We start from the raw sequence: 21830 nt of genomic DNA, 5'->3' as shown, positions 1-21830 counted from the left end.
TACAGGTTTCAGATGCACAATTCCACACGCATCATCTGTAGTGTGTTCACATCCAAAGTCAAATCTCCACTTATCACCATTTATTATGAGGTGGGGCTATTAATGCCCACATCAGAATAGTGTTTTAGAATAAAATATAGAAGTTCACATACTATGCATAATGAATCGGAGCCTGAGCTTTTAAACCACTATGTGATATTGCTGAAGATATATGAACATCTTTTCTTATTTATTTTTTTTTTTTTACCATGATCACATATTAGTTTTAAAATAAGAATACAACTAGAAATGGCCGATTGCATTTAACAGTTAGGAAATTACTAGTAATCTTAAGAACAACAATTCCCAGTGGAGGAACTAGCCATCATGCATTGAGTAGCAAGGAGTAAGTGGGAATTGAAAAATTGAAGGTAGTGAATATAGATCAGTTATTCAAGAAATTTGGTTTTGATGGGAGAAGGTGGAAACATGAACATCTTAGCTTACATTGTAATTATTGTCTGGAATACTCAATGTTTACAAAGGACCTTCATAAATAATTTTTAATAATAAAAATTTAAGATTGGATAAAGAATACTAATACCATCTAACAAACTCATATAAATTGGTTTCCTGGAAGGTTATCCTCTTAAATCTAATAAAATAGACTGATGTGCACATTAACTGCAGGGAAGATACACTACCCAATTGAGGGTAATTAAAAGTGAAATAAAATGGATTGAATACTAAAAGGAAAACCTGACAAAATTTCATCTAGGTCTTATTGCTGGAAATCGAAATAAAAGATTAAGAATTTAAATGAGAATTTAACATTTAATGCTTATAAGTGACATAACTGTTGCACTTAAACTCTGTTAATGAATTGACACCATTCCCCTAAAAATTTTTAATCTATTGTAGTTAAATGTGAGGAATAAGGGCAATACATTTTCAAAAGATTAAACTTACTCAATTTAAAGCATTATCTGAGATTATGTTACTTCTACTTCTTGTTGTACAAAGTTATTTCTTTAAAAAATTATAATAGTTCATGAGATCTAAAAAATTAAAGGTTAGTCTGATAACATTTCCAAAGGTTTTTTAAAAATATAAATCTAATTGTTCTCTGGGAAACACTTGTAGGGAATTTTAGCTATCTACAGAAATTAAAGGATTACATATAAAGAATTACATAAAGATGTAAAAATAATTACACTTGAAATTAGTAATTATTTGTAGACTTTAAACAAACAGAGTTAAATCAGGCCCTGTCAAAAGTTACTGATTTATATTTTCAATGAAGTAAGATCTACCTATATATCTTGGTATTCTTAGAATGCTATCATATATTGTGAATAACTGGTACAGTTTCTGGCTGAATATAAACCTAATCTTTAAATCTATAAAAAAAACAGGATAAACAGGATACCATAAATCACAAGTTTAAGGCACACTGATATCACAGATTAATATGTATAATTCCTAATCTGTTTTCAAGTGGTCTTGACTACAGATTTGCCTGACCTTGGGCTATAAAACATAATTTCAGGAGTGTTGGGGAAATGGTCGAGATGACTTATTTTCAAATAAAAAGTGGTGAGAAATAAAAAACTTTGAAATTAGCATTAATTCTTCATACTGTGAAATTAAAAAAAAAGTTGCTAAGGAAAAATGTATGTATTAGAAATTAAAGGTGATTAGGTATGTGAATAATGTAATGCTGCTAACAATCAATAAAGAAGGGCTCAGTTAAAGTGACAAGTTCCATTACATTAAAGCTATCTTAGGAAACTCTGCTACAATGTTCAAGTCCCATAGATTGATAAGTGACTTCCTTGTCTGGTAAATTATTTATTAACATTTTGCTGGCTATCATAAGGACTGACTTATACAGCTTTATTAAAATTTTAATAAAAATGCAAAGATCATTGAAAATAAACAAATACAATTATGCACTGTGAAAAGCTGTACTGAATACTTCAGAAGAACAATGCTGAAAATTAATCACACTGTTCCCTATTCTATGTGACTAGAGGTTTCAGATTACTAGGTCACAGATGATCTGGATTCAAGCAGGATTAACTTGAAGCTAAAGTTGAAAATTTGACTGCCTCTTCCCCTTGCTAATAACTTTATCTATTATCTATGAAATGATTCTAATAATATGGCCTCCATGAACTGAAGAAGATCAGATATCAAATAAAAATGGTTTGCCCTAAACAGTAACCAGGATTCCCAAGTAAATGGTTTTTTATCCCAAATATGGATATGATAGAGAGTCAAAAAGAGTTTACTTGGCTCAATAAATTTTTGTCTTAAATTATTAGTAGGACGAGTAATAAATAATATACTATTTAGTTGCTAAAAAGGGGTGTTTTTGTTTTGTTTCATGCTTTTGACATGGTGCACGCTCATTTTACTCACTTCTGCACCTTGTCCTGGGCTGCCTGGGAGGCCTCCACCGCCAGCCGGAGCTCCGATTCCAGGCTCGCGCGGTCTGCCAGGGCCTGCTGCAGTTGGGCAGCCAGCTCCTCGTTCTGTTGCTGAGTGATGGAAACAATGTTCTCTCTATTCTTCAAAGCTTCTTCATAGGTAGTCAGGGTATGGTTAAACTGATCCTTCAGATTTTCTTCTTGGGATAAAGATTTGTGTAAACTGAGAAAATACAAGAATAAACAATTTAAACATAAATATGTAGGCTGACTGCCCAAAAGCCATCTAAAAGTATCCACAGTTAGAAATGTACATTTCTAAAAATCAATAAAAACATACTTAGATGAGTAAGTGAAAACAATTGTTATATCAGAATATTATATATGATAATTATTCCATTTCTCCACATTAGGCTGAAAGCTACCCAGACAAATAATTATCTATGCTACCAAGGCATACAAAAAGATGCTGCAAGATGTTAATTGAATTATATCTCTATGAATATTACATTCAATTTTCTTTAAAAGGAAAAGCAGAAAATTAAAAAAAAAATAAAGAATCTCTAGGTTAATAAAAAAGCATAATAATCTGACTGCAAATAAGTGAGAGAAGTCAGAGTAGGCATCATCAGTTTAGTAGATCCAGGGTATATTGGGCTGAGCATTTACTGAGAATGAATGAGGTTTTTACAAATACCAACCAGCCTCACAAAAATAATTTTCTACTTGTCATAGTTGAGATATGAATGAAGTAAAAATCATTAGACTGCACAGAAATAATATGTATTCCAATATTTTCTTTCCATTAATGAATCTTATGCCAAGTTTATCCATTCATTAAGTTACAGAGAAATAGCATATAAATTAAGACTGAATGCAGAAGAAAATGCAGACAAAAATAGAATCCTAAAATGCTAAAGGTCAAATTTTTGATATGTCATTACACCTACCACCTGAGGTTATTTTGAAATGGCACCAAGCACCTCACTCAATTAAATAAGGACATTTTGAAAATATAAATATTTAATAAGGAAAATTTAAAATCCACACAGGAGATGTTCTTTTTTATGAAATAAAATCATTTCATTATATGCATATAAAAGAAATGTCAATGGGAGACTTAAAGTAAAACAACCTAACTATATATTACAGGTTGATAATGTGAAAGAAAGTAATATAATTCTTGCAGCTGCAAAAAGCTACTCAGGGAACTTTCGGCACAGGCCGAATACCTCATATGAAAACTGTTAAAACTAAAGTAATTACAAACTTCTTCATTTGTTTAAGTAACCTATAAGCCTTTCCAGCATGCTCACTTTGGAGAAGGTGTCAGAAGGACCTGAAACAGGGACAGTGAGCATCTAAAAGAAATCATTTCAGGATTCAAATTAGTTCTTAGGAGGAAAGATTGCTGCTAAACTGTGGTCAACTGATTACTACATATAAAATAAGAATGGTGAGTGTAAAAAACGATCTTTCTAGATTTCACCTTATTTCTCTCTTATTTCATTTCTTCTCAGCTCTATCATCCCACATGTCTGAAGACAAGTCTCCTGTTCTATGCCTTTCACACTGTCTGCATCCTTCCTATCCCTGCTCCAATTTCCGGCAGCCCACCGTCTTTGTCAATTAGAAAGACCCAAGATAGAAACTAAAAACAAACAAAACAGAAACCTTTAAAAAGACAAAACCTGTTTACATTTTTTAACGTTTAAAACATTGTTACTTACATTTTAATTGTAAATTATATTTTAAATTACACAAAGTGTACAAACTTAAAGTATTCGGCTTGACAAAATGTAAAGAACAAAACACAGAACAAAACACAGAAGGCTGGCTCCCAGTGCTCCCTCCCAGCAGAGTGCCCTCCCCCAACGTAATCACCAGTCCAACCTCTGGTAAGATTAGGATTGCCTGTTTCTGAACTTTCTGTCTGTCTTTTTTATTTATTTTTATTTTTATTTTGCTTAACACAGGTTTTATGGGATTCCTCTTTAGTTGAATGTAGTTTATTTTTTACTGCTGTGAATTGCTTTATTGAGATATAACTGGTATCGGTACTTATTTCTGGAAAAGAATGTATCCATAGGGTGTGTAGGTACGTTTATGTTTAGTAGATGCTACACACAGTTTCCCAAAGTGGTCGTAGCAATTTACACTCTTCTCGGAGAAGCAGAAGTTCCGGTTATTCAAACATGCTCCCTTAGCGTGCGATTCCAGTCCTTTTAACTCCAGCCATTCTAATAGGGCTGCAATGCTATTTCATTCTCTTAATGTTGTCCTTTGATGAATGTAAATTCTTAATTTACTGAAGTCCAATTTATAATTGTTTCTTTACTGGCAGTGCTTCTTGTGTCCTATTTAAAACATCTTAGCCTACTCCATTCCTTTATATTTTAATATTACATACATGATCTCACTTAGAGCTCACAGTGGGCTGTCTTAGGGAATTCTGCATTTGTGTATGGTATCTAAATCATTATTCAATATACTCTAACCAACTGAATATTAAGAATCCATAATTCAGTTTTCAAAATCTCATCATTAGGATGGTGGTGTCCCAACTTACTTCCCTAATTATTCACCCCCTCCTACTCCTCTATCACTTAATCTTTTTTCCCCCCCTTTGGGCAAATTTATACCTGATTTTGCTCTCAGATGAACCTGTGTTTTTAATGCTCAAAAAGCTACTCATCACTCAAAATTCCTTGGAAATCTTTAAATTCCCATCCAGACTTTCACAGATAGAAGCAGTTGCTGGAGTAAGCGTGTAAAAGACAAATTAGATAATGCCACTTAAAATCCTGCAATAGCATCATATTATACTCAGGATAAATCTCTATAAACGAAAACAATTAGTATTTTAACTCACTAAACCTCATAAGCTATGAGAAGTCCTGTCCAAATTTTTTTTTTTTTTACTGATGACAAGTTGAAACAGAGGCAAGTGATTTAGCTCACCTCACATGCCTAGCAGAGCCAGAATCTGAACCCTCAGCCTTTATCCCTGGGCCGGGCCACTCCTCGCTACCTGCCATGGGTTACAGAGCCCTGTAGCACTGCACCTCCTCACCTTTCGGCAGACATTAGCTTCTGAAGAACACCATGCTTTTTCCTCTTGAGGCATCTGTACAGAGTGCCTTTCCTCCCTCTACCTGACAAACCAGGTCTCAGCACAAATCTTGCTTTCTCAGCTAAACCTTTTTTTATGACTCTTCCATCTAAACTCCTATGTTCTTTCTTTGTTAGGATCTCATTAACCCGAAACTTTTCCTTCTTAGAACTTACAACAATTTGTAGTTTGCTTTTTTTTTTTTTTTCAGTTTCAGCTTGTGATTTATTTCCCAATTCTAACATTAGTAATGTTCCATTTATACTGAGCAATTTTATTTTATGGAAAAAACTTGTTCCTTAAGAACTTCAAAAAATCAAAATGTTTATAATTTTCTTGAAGGAACAAGGTAAGGTGAAGTACAGGAGCTACAGTCCCAGCGTATATAAATCTACTAGTGCCCTGGTGCACAGATTTGTGCACCTTGAAAGGAAATTAATTAGAAGAGGGCCAGTGGGGCAGGATTGGGCAAGACGGGGCCAGACACGCCCTGAAGACATCTCCCCCGGTCCCTCCCCAGCGGGCCGAACCTGGGGTGGCACCACGGCTCAAAGGGCATCTGCAGAGTGCGGTCCCTCTGGCAGGTGGGTCCCTCGGCCTGGCCTGAGGGGATTGGGACAAAACCAGCTCTCAGACATCCACGGAGAGGTCCCAGAGTACTAGAGGGCACTCTGCAAAGTTGCTGCCATACAGGGTGTGGAACGCAAACACAAGTGTGCAGTAAACCAGATTTAAGAGTGCCCCAGCAACAACATAATCCACAGCCAAAGGTGGAATAGCACGGCCCGCAAAGAATCGGGCTCCCTCCTCTCTGGTTTTGGGGTGTGTCACCCAAGAACTGTTGCTGCCACATCACTGCAGCTCAGCAGCACCTGCGCTGAGTGTCTGCTCCCTGGTGGTCAGTGCATGTCATAGCTACCAGTAAGGTGGACACTTAGCATATTAGCCTTTTATATATATGCAGATAGACTTTGAAGCACGTTTTTGTTTTGGTGCTGTTTTTCTGCTCAGAGTTCCCTTTCCTAAACTGAAACATGGCCACATTGTTTAGTTTTTTTCTCACAGAGTAACTCATATTTAACTTCTTGTTAAAGTTATTGATCATCAGATGCATTTTCAGCATGAGAACAGCATTTCATTTATTGGCACTTAGATGACATTATATGGGGAATATTTTAAGTTAGAGTATACCAGAGGCCCGATGAATGAAGATTCGTGCAAGAATGGGCCTTCCTTCCCTGGCTGCCAGCATCACCTTCGCTCTGGCCAGAGTCGCCTTTCCACCTTCCCATGCTATCCAGAGGCCCAGAGTGGCTGGGGCAATTCGGAACCCCTGTGTCATTGCCATGGCAGCCTGCCCCAGCCATCTGTGCCTGTATTTGAAAATTAACCCACCATCTTTGTTGGTTTAATTTGCATACTCACTCCTGATTGGATGGTGGGCATCATAAAGGTATGGTCAATTTGAATCTTTCTCTTTCAGTGTTTCCCAAAATGTGGTATGCGTACCCCCAGGGGTACGGGAAGAGTTTGGTGGGGGTACGAGTTGCACTGGAGTTTGGTGGGGATATGCACTGCACCGTGCTTAGCTGCACCTAATTCTACGTTCTCATGAATATGAGGGGTACTCAGCGCTATGAAAATTATAGAAGGGATACACATATGTCAAAAGTTTGGGAAACACTGGTAATGATACATGATATATAGTAATGACAAAACTACAACAGAATAGCTATTAAATCTCTCAGAATTTTCAAAGCATGTAACCAACAGCATGGCTCACAAAAATTGCCATAGGATGGTAACTACCTGGTTATCATGAAAGTAATGAGATAATATCATAAAGTTTCAATTCACTCTTCTAGTTTTAAAATTATGTGATTCTGAATAAATTTAATTTTTTGACTAGAAAATAAAACTTTAAAACTGTATTTACTTAGTACTTTCATGTTATCATAGTTCCAATCCACAGCAAATGAGACAGCACACCATCTCCTGTTCTGCCCGCTGCATTAGATCCAATCATTTCAGTGCCTCATGTCTGTGGTCCTAACTATTTCCTGGTCCCTGACTCCTTAAAACATCTTGGGACTTTTGGGCTTATGACCCACTTACATATTTGCTTGCAGATATTTATTTATGTTCTCCTCAGCTTGTCTGTTAACCGGCCATGGAACACCCTCTCTCAATTGTAATGTTACACATCAACTCAGCTTATTCTTGTAACTAGTACTTTTCCATTTATATCAAGTTTTTTTTTAAATTTTTTTATTGATTATGATATCACATAATTGTCCTCATCTCCCCATTCCCATCCCAAATCCCTCCCCTTATATACCCCCATTCCCTTGTTGTCCATGGCCACTGGCTAGGCCCATATGCATGCACACAAGTCCTTTGGTTGATCTCTTCTCCTTACCCCCACCCTCCCCTACTTTCCCTCTGAGGTTTGAGAGTCTGTTCGCTGTTTCTCTTTCTCTGGATCTGTTTTTGTTCATCAGTTTATGTTGTTCATTGTTTCCTCTAGATGTGTGAGATCATGTGATCCAAGAAATTCCCTTGTAAGAACTGAAACTGAGACAAGCCATTATGGTTATACTGAGAGGCAAATGAATCAGTCTGTAGTGAGTTCCTTTCTGGGCCAACAGTTCATTTGAGTCCCAATTTCAATGCCAAAGATTTGACATTACTTTTCCTGCTTCCTCTCTTATCTCCATCAGGTATTACCTAGGTCGTTGTATGAGGCCACTCTACTCACCATCCCACAATGAGCACCCATTCTTCTGCTTCTGCTTAATTTATTTATAGTAATTGCACAATAAAAAATGTGCATGTGTGTGTGTGTGTGTGTGTGTGTGTATAAATTACTAAAATTACTATTTTCAACCTTTTTTTTTTAACTCAGTGACACATCAAAAATACATATTTTGCCTGACAAAAATAAAAGGTGTAGTTTTGATTCATTCACACCAGATGACTATTGTTGTGTTGGCTGCTGTCATTTTAAAATTTTTATTTGGCAATCTAAGTGGCACACTGTTTGAAAATTGCCAGTATAGATCAATAGTTCTTAACTAGGAGTATTTTGTCCCTCAGGGGATATTTTAAAACATCTGGAGACATTTTGGTTGTCACAAATGGTGGTGGGGAGGCTGCTAGCATTTTGTGGGAGAGGCCAGAGATACTGTTAAACATCCTGAAGGTGGAGAACATACCCCACAGCAAAGAACTGTCCACTCTAATGTGTTGTCAATGCCAAACGTGGTGTAGATGGAAAGATTCTGGGTTGGACTTAGAAGAAATAGGTTCAGATTTTAGTCCTGCCATCACTCTGCATGACCTTGAGAAACATATCTATTTGAGGACTAATCTTCTCAAATCTAAAATGCTGAGAAAAATCCCATGGAGTTAATAGGAGAACGAAATTAGGTGATCTATCCATGTGAAAGTATCTAGTGCAATACCTGCCAAAGAACAGGCATCCATACATGTATGATTTAAAAAAAAATAGTTAACTTTCTATAAAAATCTTATACAATACTCAGACATGTTATAAATACTTTGATGAACAACTGTTGCCTGCTTCTACAGGTTTTTATGAATTGGGAGAGGTAAACTAGTTTTTCTAACCTTTATCACTTAACTGATAGCATTCTTAAATCTTTCTGAAGGGAAAAAGAAGAGGCAGGTTTGGCTTGTTTTTACTGAATTAAAATAAATAAAGATAAAGCAAGTATGAAAGGCAAAAGTATGTGCTACCTTGTCCTAAGTGTACATTTTCTGAGAGGACAGTGTCTGTTTTTATTTCCTTGTCTACCATATCAATTAGTTTGATCTGAGTTTTTGACCTATGTGATTTACCTTCACTTTGAAGAACTTCTTTTAACATTTCTTACAAGGAAGGTATACTGACGTAAAATTCCCTCAGTTTTTGTTTTTTTTAGAGAAAGTCTTTATTTCTCCCTCACTTTTGCAGGATAAATTTATTGGATATAAAATTCTAGTGTGATGTTCCAAGTGTTAGCCTGACACTCAAGGTGCTCCAAAATTCTGGTCTCCTTTTCTTTTCAGACTTCTTCCTTCCTACCCTAGAGAAAATTTCATTCTAGCCAAATAGAAATATAAGCTGTTCTTTGAAGATGTCCTCAAACTTCAGTTTGGATTACTGCTTATACTGTTCCGTCCAGATGAATGCTCTTTTTCTGTCTCTCCTATGTCACTACACTCAAGATCCATGTGAACTGCCACAACTATGAGGAGGCACACTCCACAACCTGACCCAAGCTTCCACCCTGACACTCCTTCCTCTAAGCTTCCATACCATTCCCATACCCCTCAAATATATTCATTGCTTTATACTATCCTCTATAGGTATTGTATTCTTGTTTTATCTTCCCTGCTAGAGTCTAATACTGTTGAAGGAAGGGACCATGTTTTACTCTTCTTTGTTTTGTTCTAAGGTCTAACACAGTGGCTTCTCTATAGAAGCATAAAGTATTTATTGAACAGTGTTGTTAAATGCTCCATTTGAAAAAGTGGCACTCTAGTATTACAAAAGAGTCACATCTATTTTATTTCTCTTCTCTTTCTCCTTATCTTTTAAAAAATATTTTTTATTTATTTCAGAGAGGAAGGGAGAGGAAGAGAGAGAGAGACACATCAATGATGAGAGAGAATCATTGATCAGCTGCCTCCTGCACTCCCTCTATTGGGGATCAAACCCACAATCCGGGCATGTGCCCTGACCTGGAATTGAACCATGACCTCCTGGTTCATAGGTTGATGCTCAACCACTGAGCCACACCGACTAGACATCTCCTTATCTTAATGTGAGCCCCTACATGCTCCACTGCGTTCTCTCACCACATTCCATTCCATTACATCTTTGGAAAGTATTTGTAAAATAAACTTTTTGTAGTCCCATTTATTTATGTATTTATTTTCCCTTGCATGAAGAGATATGTCAGAAAAATATTGCTATGAAAAATGTCCATTTTACTAAATCTTATATTTCCTTCTATTATTTTTATAGTTTCAAGTTTTACATTTAAGTCTTTAATCCATTTTGAGTTTATTCTTGTGTATGGTGTTAGGAGGTAGTCCAGTTTCATTTTTATTTTTCATGTACCTATCCAATTTTCCCAATACTATTTATTGAACAGACAGTCTTTATCACATTGTAAGTTCTTGCTTCCTTCGTCAGTCTGTTTTCTGTATTTATGAGTTTGCTCCTATTTTGTTTTTGTTCATTAGATTCTCTCTCTCTCTCTCTCTCTCTCTCTCTCTCTCTATATATATATATATATATATATATATATATATATATATATATATATATATATAATGTATTCGTCAAATATCAATGGGCCATAAAAGCGTGGGTCCATTCTATTCCATTTATCTCTATGTTTACTTTTTATGACAGTATCATGCAGTTTTAATTACTATGACCTTATCGTATAGTTTGATATCAGGTAGTGTGAAAACTCCAACTTAATAAAATCTTTTGCCAAGTTAGGCAATGCTCTAAGGGTCCAATGATTTAATGTGGACCATATTGCTAGGGGGACCATATTGGCTTACTACAATCTATAACGTTGGTAAACCTCTGGCCAGGATAACCAAGAAAAAGAAAGAGAGAAGACACAAATTACTAGGATCAGAAATGAGAGGTCATCACTTCTAATGCCAGCGACACTAAAACGATAATAAAACCACTGTATGTGAGAACATATTTGGCAATGATACATCTGATAAAGGGTTAATATCCAAAATATATGAGGAACTAAAACAACTTAAAAGGAAGACAAATGACCCAGCAAAAAAAATGGGCAAAGAACCAAGTAGACGTTTCCAAAGAGGACATATAGATGGCCAATAAAAAAATGCACTAATCATTCGAGAGATGCAAATTAAAATGACAATGAGGTATCACCTCACACCTGTCAGAATGGTTTCCATCAACAAGTCAACAAATGACAAGTGCAGGCAAAGATGTAGAGAAAAGGGAACCCTAGTATATTGCTGGTGGAACTGCAGACTGGTGTAGCCATTATGCAAAACAGTATGGAGTTTCCTCAAAAAATTAAATATGACCCAGTGTTCCCACTTCTAGGAATATATCCTAAGAAACCTGAAACAACAATTAGAAAAAATGTATGCATCACCTATGTTCATAGCAGTACAATTTACAATAATCTAGAAACAGCCCAAGTGCCCATCAGTAGATGAGCGGATAAAAAAGCTATGGTACAAGTACTTCATGGAATACTATGCAACAGTCAAAAAGAATGATCTCTTACCCTTTGAGACAGCATGGTGGAAGTGGAGATTATGCTAAGCGAAATAAGCCAGGCAGAGAAAGACAAGTATCACATAATCTCACTTATATGTGGAATCTAATGAACAAAATAAACTGATGAGCAAGATAGATCCAGATACATAGAAGCATGGAATCTCAGAGGGAAGGTCAGGGAGAGTGGTTGGATGGGAAGAGATAAACCAGAGAACTTATATGCATATATGCATAACTCATGGATACAGATAATAGGGTGGCAAAGGCCTGGGGCAGAGGCAGGGGTGAGCTAGAAGAGGTCAATGAAGAAAAAAAGAGGACATGTGTAATACTTTCAACAATAAAGAATTAAAAAAAAAAGGATAATTAAAGAATTTTATGAACAACTCTTATGTCCACAAAGTTAGTAACTTAGATAAATGGACCAAATTCCTTGCAGAATACAAAACAAAGAGAAATAATAATCCAAAGAAATCTTTATCAATTAGAGAAATTGAATTTTAGAATATCTATCATATTCTTAAAAAAAGCACCGGTCCCAGATGGATACATCAAACATTTAAGGAAAAAGCAATACCAGCGCTCTATAATCTCTCACAGAAAGTAGAAACAGAGAAAACACTTCCCAAACTCATCCTGTGAGTTCAGCATTACCCTAACACCAAACCAGAGAAAAACATTACAAGAAAGGAAAACTTACATAGTAATACCTCTTATGAATATAGATGCAAAAATCCTCAGCAAAATATCAGCAAATCAAAACAACAACATAGATAATGGAGTTATGCACTATGACCACCTGGGATTTATTCCAGATACCGTATACAAGGCTAGTTCAATGTTCAAAATCAATTCAAGTAATCCACCACCAAACACTATAAAGGGGAAAAATAATTTGATCAAACAACAAAAAATATATATATATAGAAAAAGCATTTGACAAAAATCCAACACCTATTCATGATTTTCAAAACTTTCAGCAAACTAGAAATAGAGAACAGATTTCTCAACGTGATAGTACACATTTACAAAAAACCCTGAAGCTAACATAATACCTAATGGTGCAAAAATAAATACCTTTTCCAAAAGATCCGGATGTCTCCTCCCACCACTCCTATTCAACACAGTACTGTAAATACTAGCTAATGCAATAAGACAAGAAGAGGAAATAAATGTATGCAGATTAGGAAGGATGAAATAATAGTTTGTTCACAGATGACATGATTATCTCTGTAGATAATCTCAAAGACTCAACAAAAACTCTAAAACTAGTAAATGATGATAGCAAGGTTGCAGAATATAAGGATAATATAAAGTCAACCGCTTTCCCATGTAGCAACAGTGAACTATTGGAATTTAAAATTAAAACACAAAACCACTTACTATCACCCCCCAAAAAATATTTAGATGCCAATCTAACAAAATATGTAAAGAATATATATGATGAAAACTCTGATGAAACAAATCAAAGGAGTAAATAAATAGAGAGATAGTCCATGTGCATGATTATTGTTAAGATGTTAATTCTTCCAAACTTGATCAATGGAATCAATGCAATTCCATCCAAAATCCCCCCAAAATTATTTTTAGATAGTGACAATTGATTTTAAAATTGATAGGGAGCCGAAACCGGTTTGGCTCAGCGGTAGAGTGTCCGTCTGCGGACTGAAAGGTCCCGGGTTCGATTCCGGTCAAGGGCATGTACATTGGTTGCGGGCACATCCCCGGTAGGGGGTGTGCAAGAGGCAGCTGGTCGATGTTTCTCTCTCATCGATGTTTCTAGTTCTCTATCCATCTCCCTTCCTCTCTGTAAAAAAAATTAATAAAATATATTAAAAAAAAAATAAAATTGATAGGGAGAGGCAAAAGGTCCAGAATAGCAAACTCAATTGAAGGGTAACAAAATCAGAGGACTGACACCACCCAACTTCGACTTATTATGAAGGTATAGAAATCAAGATAACATTACATTGGTGAAAAAAATAGACAGATAGATCAACGGAAAAGAACAGAGATCCCTCAAGTAGATCCATACCAACTGGTTTTTGACAAAAGAGAAAAGGCAATTCAAGGAACAAGGGCTAGCCTGCTGGGACATCTTGACAGCCATATGAGAAAAAAAAGAAAAGAAATCTAGACAGAGAACTTATACCTTTAACAAATGTAACTGAAAATGGATCATGGGCCTGAAGAGTAAAATGAAAAACTATATAACTTATTAAAGATAACAGGAAAAAGCTGAGGTGACCTTGGGTTTTAATGAGTTTTAGATATAACAAAGCATAATTGCTTGAGGCTAATTCCAGCATGTCATAACTGAAAAAAATTTCATGAAAAAAAAAAAAAAAAAAGCATTTTCCCAAACCTGAATTTACATAAATGATTGCTTGCTGCCAGATAGCTGAGGGCATTTTAATCTACATGTTACTGCCTCCTGCTGGCCAAACACCTGAACAGCCAAAGGCAGTTCCCCCAAAACTGACATTGCCTATTGTATACTAAACCTTAACCTTTGATATGTAGATCTGCTTTGCTTTAGGACAATTTGTGTTAATAAAAAGTGAGGGGTCCAGAGACTCAGAGAACTTGGTTACTGAAGCTAAGCTCTTCTCTGACTTTCCAAGGATTACACATTTATATTTCTAGTCTCTTTATTAATTTATATCACAGCACCTTTTCCAGATTCCTGAACCCTTCCAGATGCTGAATATCACCCTGGCATTATATAATCTATAAAATATGGATATTAGATCTTAAAATGAAAAACACTTATTTTTGTACTGTAAGACACACTGTTAAGAGAATGAAAAGACAACTTACAGCCTTAAAGAAAATCTTTGCAAATCACATCCTATCTAATAGGAGGGAATATACTAATTGACCTTTATGTGATATTTGAGTTGAGACTTAAAGATAAGAGTAGGTATAACTTAAGAAAGAGTAGAGGAAGATTTTAAGGCACCGGGAAGAGCGTGTGCAAAGGCCTTATAACAAGGGAAATGAAGTCCAATTAGCAAGTGTTAGTGTTAAGAGGCCAGTGAAAAAGTGGTGGTGGGGCTTAGGTCACATGGGGACTTTTTGGAACAGGCAAGCCTCAGACGTTGGCTGCCCGGCTGCCCAGGGCAGGCCTGAGGTGCAGGCAAGCCTCGGATGGTGACTGCCTATTCGCCCAGGGCCACCACAGGCTCAGATAACCAGAGCTGGCTGAGGCTTGTGCTGCTGGCAGTGGCAACAGTAGAGGTGTAATGGGGCATTGCCTTCCCCTGATCGCTGGGTCGCCTCCCACCTCTGAGGGCTCCCGGACTATAAGAGGGGACAGGACAGGCTGAGGGAACCCCCATCTAGTGCATGAATTTTCATGCACCAGGCCTCTAGTATCTCATAAAGGAAAAGTATGCAAAATATAGAAATAACTTAAAACTTAAGAATAGGAAAACAAACTATTCAAAAAATGAACAAAGATCTGAACAGATAACTCACCAAAGAAGAAATACAGATAACAAATAAACATATGAAAATATGCTTAACATCACATCTCATCAAGGAATTAGGAATTATAACAATGAGATATCATTATACAACTATTAGAATGACCAAATAAAAAAAAGTAACAACACCAAATTCAGGGGAGGATGTGGAACAACAGAAACTCTCATTCATTTTATGAGACCATTGTAAGTGCAGAGTGTCTGATACATGGCTTTGCTGAATAGCCAGTTGATTACTGACTTGTTGAATAAAGGGGTCAGTCAGTGCATGAATGGTGGAAGCATGTGCTTTGTTTTACTTGGAACTGGGTGGCTGCATTGATACCTCAAGACCTGTTTCCTTTCCTCACATGAATGACTACAGATGAGAGGCACTTTGCTGGAACTAGAGCTAGTGTGGTCAGTAAACACAAATTTCAGATTATAAATGCCATACAGAAAAGGATGTGATATTTGAGTTGAGACTTAAAGATAAGAGTAGGTATAACTTAAGAAAGAGTAGAGGAAGATTTTAAGGCACCGGGAAGAGCGTGTGCAAAGGCCTTATAACAAGGGAAATGAAGTCCAATTAGCAAGTGTTAGTGTTAAGAGGCCAGTGAAAAAGTGGTGGTGGGGCTTAGGTCACATGGGGACTTTTTGGAACGTCAGAAGCGTGTTGGTCTTTGTCTTAACGCAAATGAGTAGCTACTGAAGGATTTTAAAGAGGGCAACAGATCTGTCCTCTAAAAAACTGCTCTGGCTGGGGGTATTCAGTGTATTGCCTTTACCTGATAGGACTAATAGCTTCCAATTGGTAAGACTTTCCTTGTTCCTTCTCTGAGTGTGATAGCTCTGGAATTTCAAGAAACCATGGAACTATACTGAGGTCCAAATTTAGGAAATAAATCCAAGTTTCACAACTCACCTTTTAGCTACCCGGGCCATAGAGACTACTTATGAAGACTTTTGTTTGTTTGTTTTCTGCTAGGGATTCTGACTCACTAAATTCTAAAGATATTCCAGTATGATCTCAGAGATGTGATATCTCTTGGACCTAGTTTGGGATCACCTTCTTCTAAATCAAATTGCGCTTGCTGTCTTCACCTTCTCAAATTCTATTCAGGGCTCTCAAATCTGCTCTGTCCAATGATCTGGTTGCTAAATATAAGACATTTTAATCTTTATCTTATTTGACCAATCTAAAGCCAATTCTTCATGGAAATGCATTCTTTCCCTGCTTTCAACGAAAACACACTTCTGGCTTTCTGTTTTGTCAAAAGTACTTCTTAATACTTCTCAATCCCCTTTTGGGGCTTCTTTTCCTCTATCCAACCTTTAATTATTGATGTTGTGTCTTCACCTCTCATCCTACCCACTCTCACTTGATTTCAACCTACTTCCATGCCTTTACTCATCTATCTAGCAATGACTATTAACTCAGAAGTATTTCTCTTCAGCTCAGTTTTCTATAATGAGCACCAGATGGTTATATACATAACCATCTAGTAGATATCTGCACTTGACCATTCTACAAATATCTACAATTCAATGTGCCTAAAACCGAATTCATGATCCCATTTTATTCTCCTCTACAAATCAGCCCTTTACTCTTCCTCCCCTCTCACTGGGCACCATCAGTGTTTAAGCCCCAAACCTATTCATCACCTTTGACATCTACTAGTATTTCTCACCACACAATTTAATGAATCCTTTCGATTGAAACTTAAATCTCCCTTAGATCTTCTGTTTATTATTAGCCCCATTACCATTATCTTAATTTAGAGTACCTGTTGTTATTTCCTTAAGTGAATTACTGCATACTGTTTCCCTTGTTCTTTGCCTTGAATGAATTTTCTAAAGCACAGCTAGGAAGCCATCACTACCTGGAATAAAATTCTTCAAAGACTCCTCACTCTTCCCAGGATAAATTCCAAATTCCTTAGATAGGGGCAGAGGCATGAGTGGAGGTAATTGAGGGTATAAGGGGGATAAATGGTGATGGTTAAAAAAAAAGTAAATTGAAAATAAAAATAAACAAAAACTCTGTAGACATCATTAACAGTGCTCTTTATGCTTTGCCTTCCAGCTCATTTCTCGTTATTCACCTACTAGTGACCTGGTGCACAAAATTCATGCATGGGGAGGGGGCGTCCCTCAGTCTGGCCTACACCCTCTCCAGTGTGGGACCCCTCCAGGGATGTCTGACTGCCAGTTTAGGTCTGATCCCTGTGGGACATCCCTCTCATCATCTTGATAGCTGGCTCCTAACTGCTCACCTGCCTGCCTGCCTGATCACCCCTAACCATTCTGCCTGTTGGCCTGCTCACCCCATAATGCCTCCCCCCCTGCTGGCCTGCTCACCCCTAACTGCCTCTGCCTCAGCCCCGCCACATGGCTTTGTCTGGAAGGATATCTGGAAGGTCTCCTGGTCTAATTAGCATATTACCCTTTTATTAGTATAAATTTGCCTCTATACTCCAGCCTAGATGAAGAACCAAGATGAATGTCCCCTAGAACAGTGTTTCCCAATCTTCTCTCATGATGAGAATCACCTGGTGGAGTTGTTAAAACACAGATTCCTGAATCCCAACTAAGAAGTGCTAAACTAGAATTTTTGGGAACATATAGGTAAAATTGTATACTTAACTAGTGCTCTAAGACAGATGTTATATACAGAGCACTAAGTTAGGTATGCAATTTTACCTATATGTTCCCAAAAATTCTAGTTTAGCACTTCTTAGTTGGGATTCAGGAATCTGTGTTTTAACAACTCCACCAGGTGATTCTCATCATGAGAGAAGGTTGGGAAACACTGCCCTAGAACACTAACTCTATCCACCTTTACTTAATTGGTTCCTACTCACCCGTAAGCTCTCAGCTTAGATTTGAGTTTCTCCAAGAAATATGATCTGTTGTCCAGATTAGGTGATCTTCTCATTGTTCCTCAAGTATTCTAACCTTTGAACTGGATAGATATCAAACAATTGTCCCCCCCCCCCCCATTTGATATCCAGTGCTTAGAAACGTCTTTAATAAGTATTTATGCGATTAATTATTACTGGTTCCTTAAGCCTGCATCATGTAGTCATTAATTATTTTATGTCCGATGGCTGACTAGAATCTTTGTGATTGCTGTGAGCCCTGCACAGAATATAAGCTATGGATATCTAATGCTGGTCTGTAATTAATCAATAAGGCTTACAGATTGATTGCTTGTGGGCAGTAAGAGTAATGAAAAGCTTAAGATTAAAAAGAAAAGAAAGAAATAGAAGCAAAAATAACTTCTGTAAGTTATTCTATTCTGGAAGGGGATTTAAACAAACTCATTCAGCCGGGACCGGTTTGGCTCAATGGATAGAGCGTCGGCTTGGGGACTGAAAGGTCCCGGGTTCGATTCTGGTCAAGGGCACGTACCTTGGTTGCGGACATATCCCCAGTAGGGGGTGTGCAAGAGGCAGCTGATCGATGACTCTCTCTCATCGACGTTTCTGACTCTTTATCTCTCTCCCTTCCTCTCTGTACAAAATCAATAAAATATATTTAAAAAAAAAAAAAAATAAACAAACTCATTCAATGGGGGAAAAGAGACATATATAATACTTTAAACAAAAAATAATTTAAATTACAAATAAATAATAAATAAATAGATAGATAGATGGATAGGCTCTCATTGCTATAGCTTCATTGTGAATTTCAGTAGTTTTCCTGGAATACCATTAGAAACAAGTGCTACTGGAGGACCCCTGGTGGCTGAGTGAACAACTGTTTGTTGTAAAATAATCCTTGAAAGGGGTCATTCATTCAATAAATATTTATCGAGCAACTATATATTTAGTGCCAAGTACATAGTAAATGCTTGGGGATAAAACAGCAAAAAGGCAAATAAAAATGTCTGATTTTTTTTTTTTTTTTTGCTCATCATTGTATCTTAAATGACTAAAAGAATCGCTTCCCAAATACTTGTGAATTAATGAATGAATGTGTCTTAAGGGCAGCTACTAATTGAATCATTCTGAATTTCCTTACATTTTAAGGGCCTTCCATTCTAGATGTGGCATTGCAAGGCCAGTCCATAGAAAAGGAAGAAGGAAGGCTGTGACATGATTCTTCTGGAGGTAACCTCCATATCTTTCAGGTTTTCCTTAGTTCTCCGATTTTAAAATCATTTTTACCTTAATTCAGTGTAATTGTCAATAAATATTAGCTTATGAAATTCAAAGCATATCTCTTTTTTAAAAATTCTATACTTATAAAATATTACATATGTCTCTCTTTTTAAAAAATTATATATATAATATAAAGTATTACATATGTCACCTTTTCACCCTGCTGACCTCTCCCTGCCCAGAACAGGCCCTCACCCCCCTACTATTTGTGTCCACTGATCATGTTTATATGTGTGCATACAAGACCTTTGGTTAATCTCTTACCCCCACCCCCTTCCATCCTCCCCTACCTTCCCTCAGGTTTGACAGTCTGTTTGATAAACGCAGGTTTTTTTATAGTGAGTAGAGTTATAAGAAAATATCTTTCATCATAACTTGCTTCTGGCTGTGGCAATTATAAAGAAATGCTATTCACACACTAGGATAATTAACTTTAGCAAATTTCACATGTGCTCTAATCACCGTATTTAAAAGGAAATCAACTTGTTATTTATTTTGTGTGTGTGTGTGTTTTTTTAGCCGATTCTCTGTACCTTGTGTGAAAAATGAAGACTTGAATAAAATCAGCCCCAGCTTCTCTCAGACTGATTTATCTACATGCTTTAGGGATTATAAAGATAAAAGTAAGGTTATTGTTTCTTTGAGCGCTAACTACTCAATAAAGCATTCATTCAGGTTTCTTCAAAAGGGCATGGTTGGTTTATCAGCAGTCTGATAACACTACAACATGCCTCATATCACATTTATAGACATTAGAATTCTTTAAAAAAAAATGTACCTAATAATCAGGATGAATGTCATTTCCTTTTGTTTTGGTCTCCAGGGAATATTGTTTACTTTGCTTTAAAATCTATGTGAGTCATTTTGGTTATATGCCTTTTTTAATTAGCTTGAAGGAAGCCATCACGGGGGAGAAAGCGGAAATCAATTCTGATCCGATATTGATAGCTACTGTGCTGTAAACTGTGTGTCCTTTCTAATTAAATGTAAACATGTTCAGTTCTAAAGTCCAGCAGCAATGACAACAGTCACTAGGAAAGATTGCCCAAGTCCTGCTCAACTGATCTGCCTGGCCTTTATTTCTTCCACAGCCGTGCTTGTGTAATCATTGCTGGGGTGAATGTTGGTTGTAACTGGATTTTTTTTTTTTAGGTCATCTTCAGAGAAAAGATTTGACAAGAATGTAGAGTGCTCTGTAATACCTCAAGTTACTTATTAACTATGTCCTTCTGATAGCTAATCAATGGCATTGCACAGAGTTAAATGTGTTGCACTAAACTGCCCCCCTGCCCAAAGCCAAGTCTTGGTAAATATTTAATGGCAGTAAAGGTGTTTTGCTAGTTATCAAACTGATATATTAAAGGACTCTTAAAAGCAACTTTATCTTGCCTTCTCTTCCATAAAAAAATCTGCTCAGCAGTTTAGTGTGTAGGTATAAAAGCATTTGGATTTCATTTTCTTAAGTATCTTATTCGGAAAAAAGACCAAAGAAGAATTCCTATTTTTAAAATGCTCGTTTCAATCAGTACTGTGTCACCTAAAAAGGAGAGGGAAAACAAACTACCACCAAACTCCTCTCCTTGGAGAAAAGTCAAATCAAAACAGCTTAGGCCCTTTCTCTTCACTAAACCCCGTCCCAGACCTGCTTACGCCCGCTTCGCAGCAGCTGCTGTTGTAGGAGGCTGCAGTGTTTCTGTTGCCGGAGACTGGCCCCGTGCTCTGCGAAAACCAGAAGACATTCAGATTTCTGCTTTTTGTTCAACGTAGTAAAGGCTGGGTTTTATTTACATCTTGACCTGCTAAATTATCTATTTAGTTCTAGCCTTCCTTGTTTTACTTAATCTAACTCCTAACTAGGCAAGAAAAAAAAAATGACAGTTTTGGGGAGTGTTTTTGAACAAGGAGAAAATTTCTTCAGACTTAAGTGTTATGAGAATACTCAATAATTGCTTAGGATCCTTCTAAAATGGCTCATTTCTTTAAATTTACATTTACTTCACACTTAACACATTTTAAAGAAATTTAACACTTTTTTTTTTAATTCTGGCATATATCTGTCTAAAAATTCAACACTAAATTTAATACTAATACTGACTGACTTATGAAGATAACAGCCTCACTTCGGAAAGTCATAAATTATTTCCCAAGTATCAAACAAGAGCTGGTGACTCAAAGCATTCTACTGTATTAATGTTTCTTCAAGATGCATCCTACACCAAAGGGTTAACATTTTTTTAAAAGTAGGAGAGTAAAAAGGTTCAAGTTAAGTTTTCAGCATAAAAAGAGATTACAAATGTGCCAGATTTGAGGTGGAAATTCTGGATTTTGCAATCTTGGGATGATCTGTTTATTTTACTTTGTTTATATATATATTTTGCC

At 36.6% G+C, this 21830-nt stretch overlaps 1 protein-coding gene across 6 annotated transcripts in view; it reads right to left on the bottom strand.

Annotated features, from left to right (window-relative positions):
• MIPOL1 (mirror-image polydactyly 1) overlaps positions 1–21830 on the bottom strand; it is a 297034-nt gene that overhangs the window by 56770 nt on the left and 218434 nt on the right. For all 6 annotated transcript variants that reach the window (XM_084874819.1, XM_084874822.1, XM_084874820.1 and 3 more), the window contains one exon: positions 2404–2634. In XM_084874819.1, coding sequence (XP_084730945.1) covers positions 2404–2634 — 231 coding nt within the window. The remainder of the gene's footprint in view (positions 1–2403; positions 2635–21830) is intronic.

Source organism: Pipistrellus hanaki (assembly GCF_964339955.1).
Source record: "Pipistrellus hanaki genome assembly, chromosome: 1".
Classification (NCBI taxonomy): domain Eukaryota; kingdom Metazoa; phylum Chordata; class Mammalia; order Chiroptera; family Vespertilionidae; genus Pipistrellus; species Pipistrellus hanaki.
The sequence above is the reverse complement of the archived record's forward strand: the minus strand, read 5'-3'. Positions and strand labels throughout refer to the sequence as shown.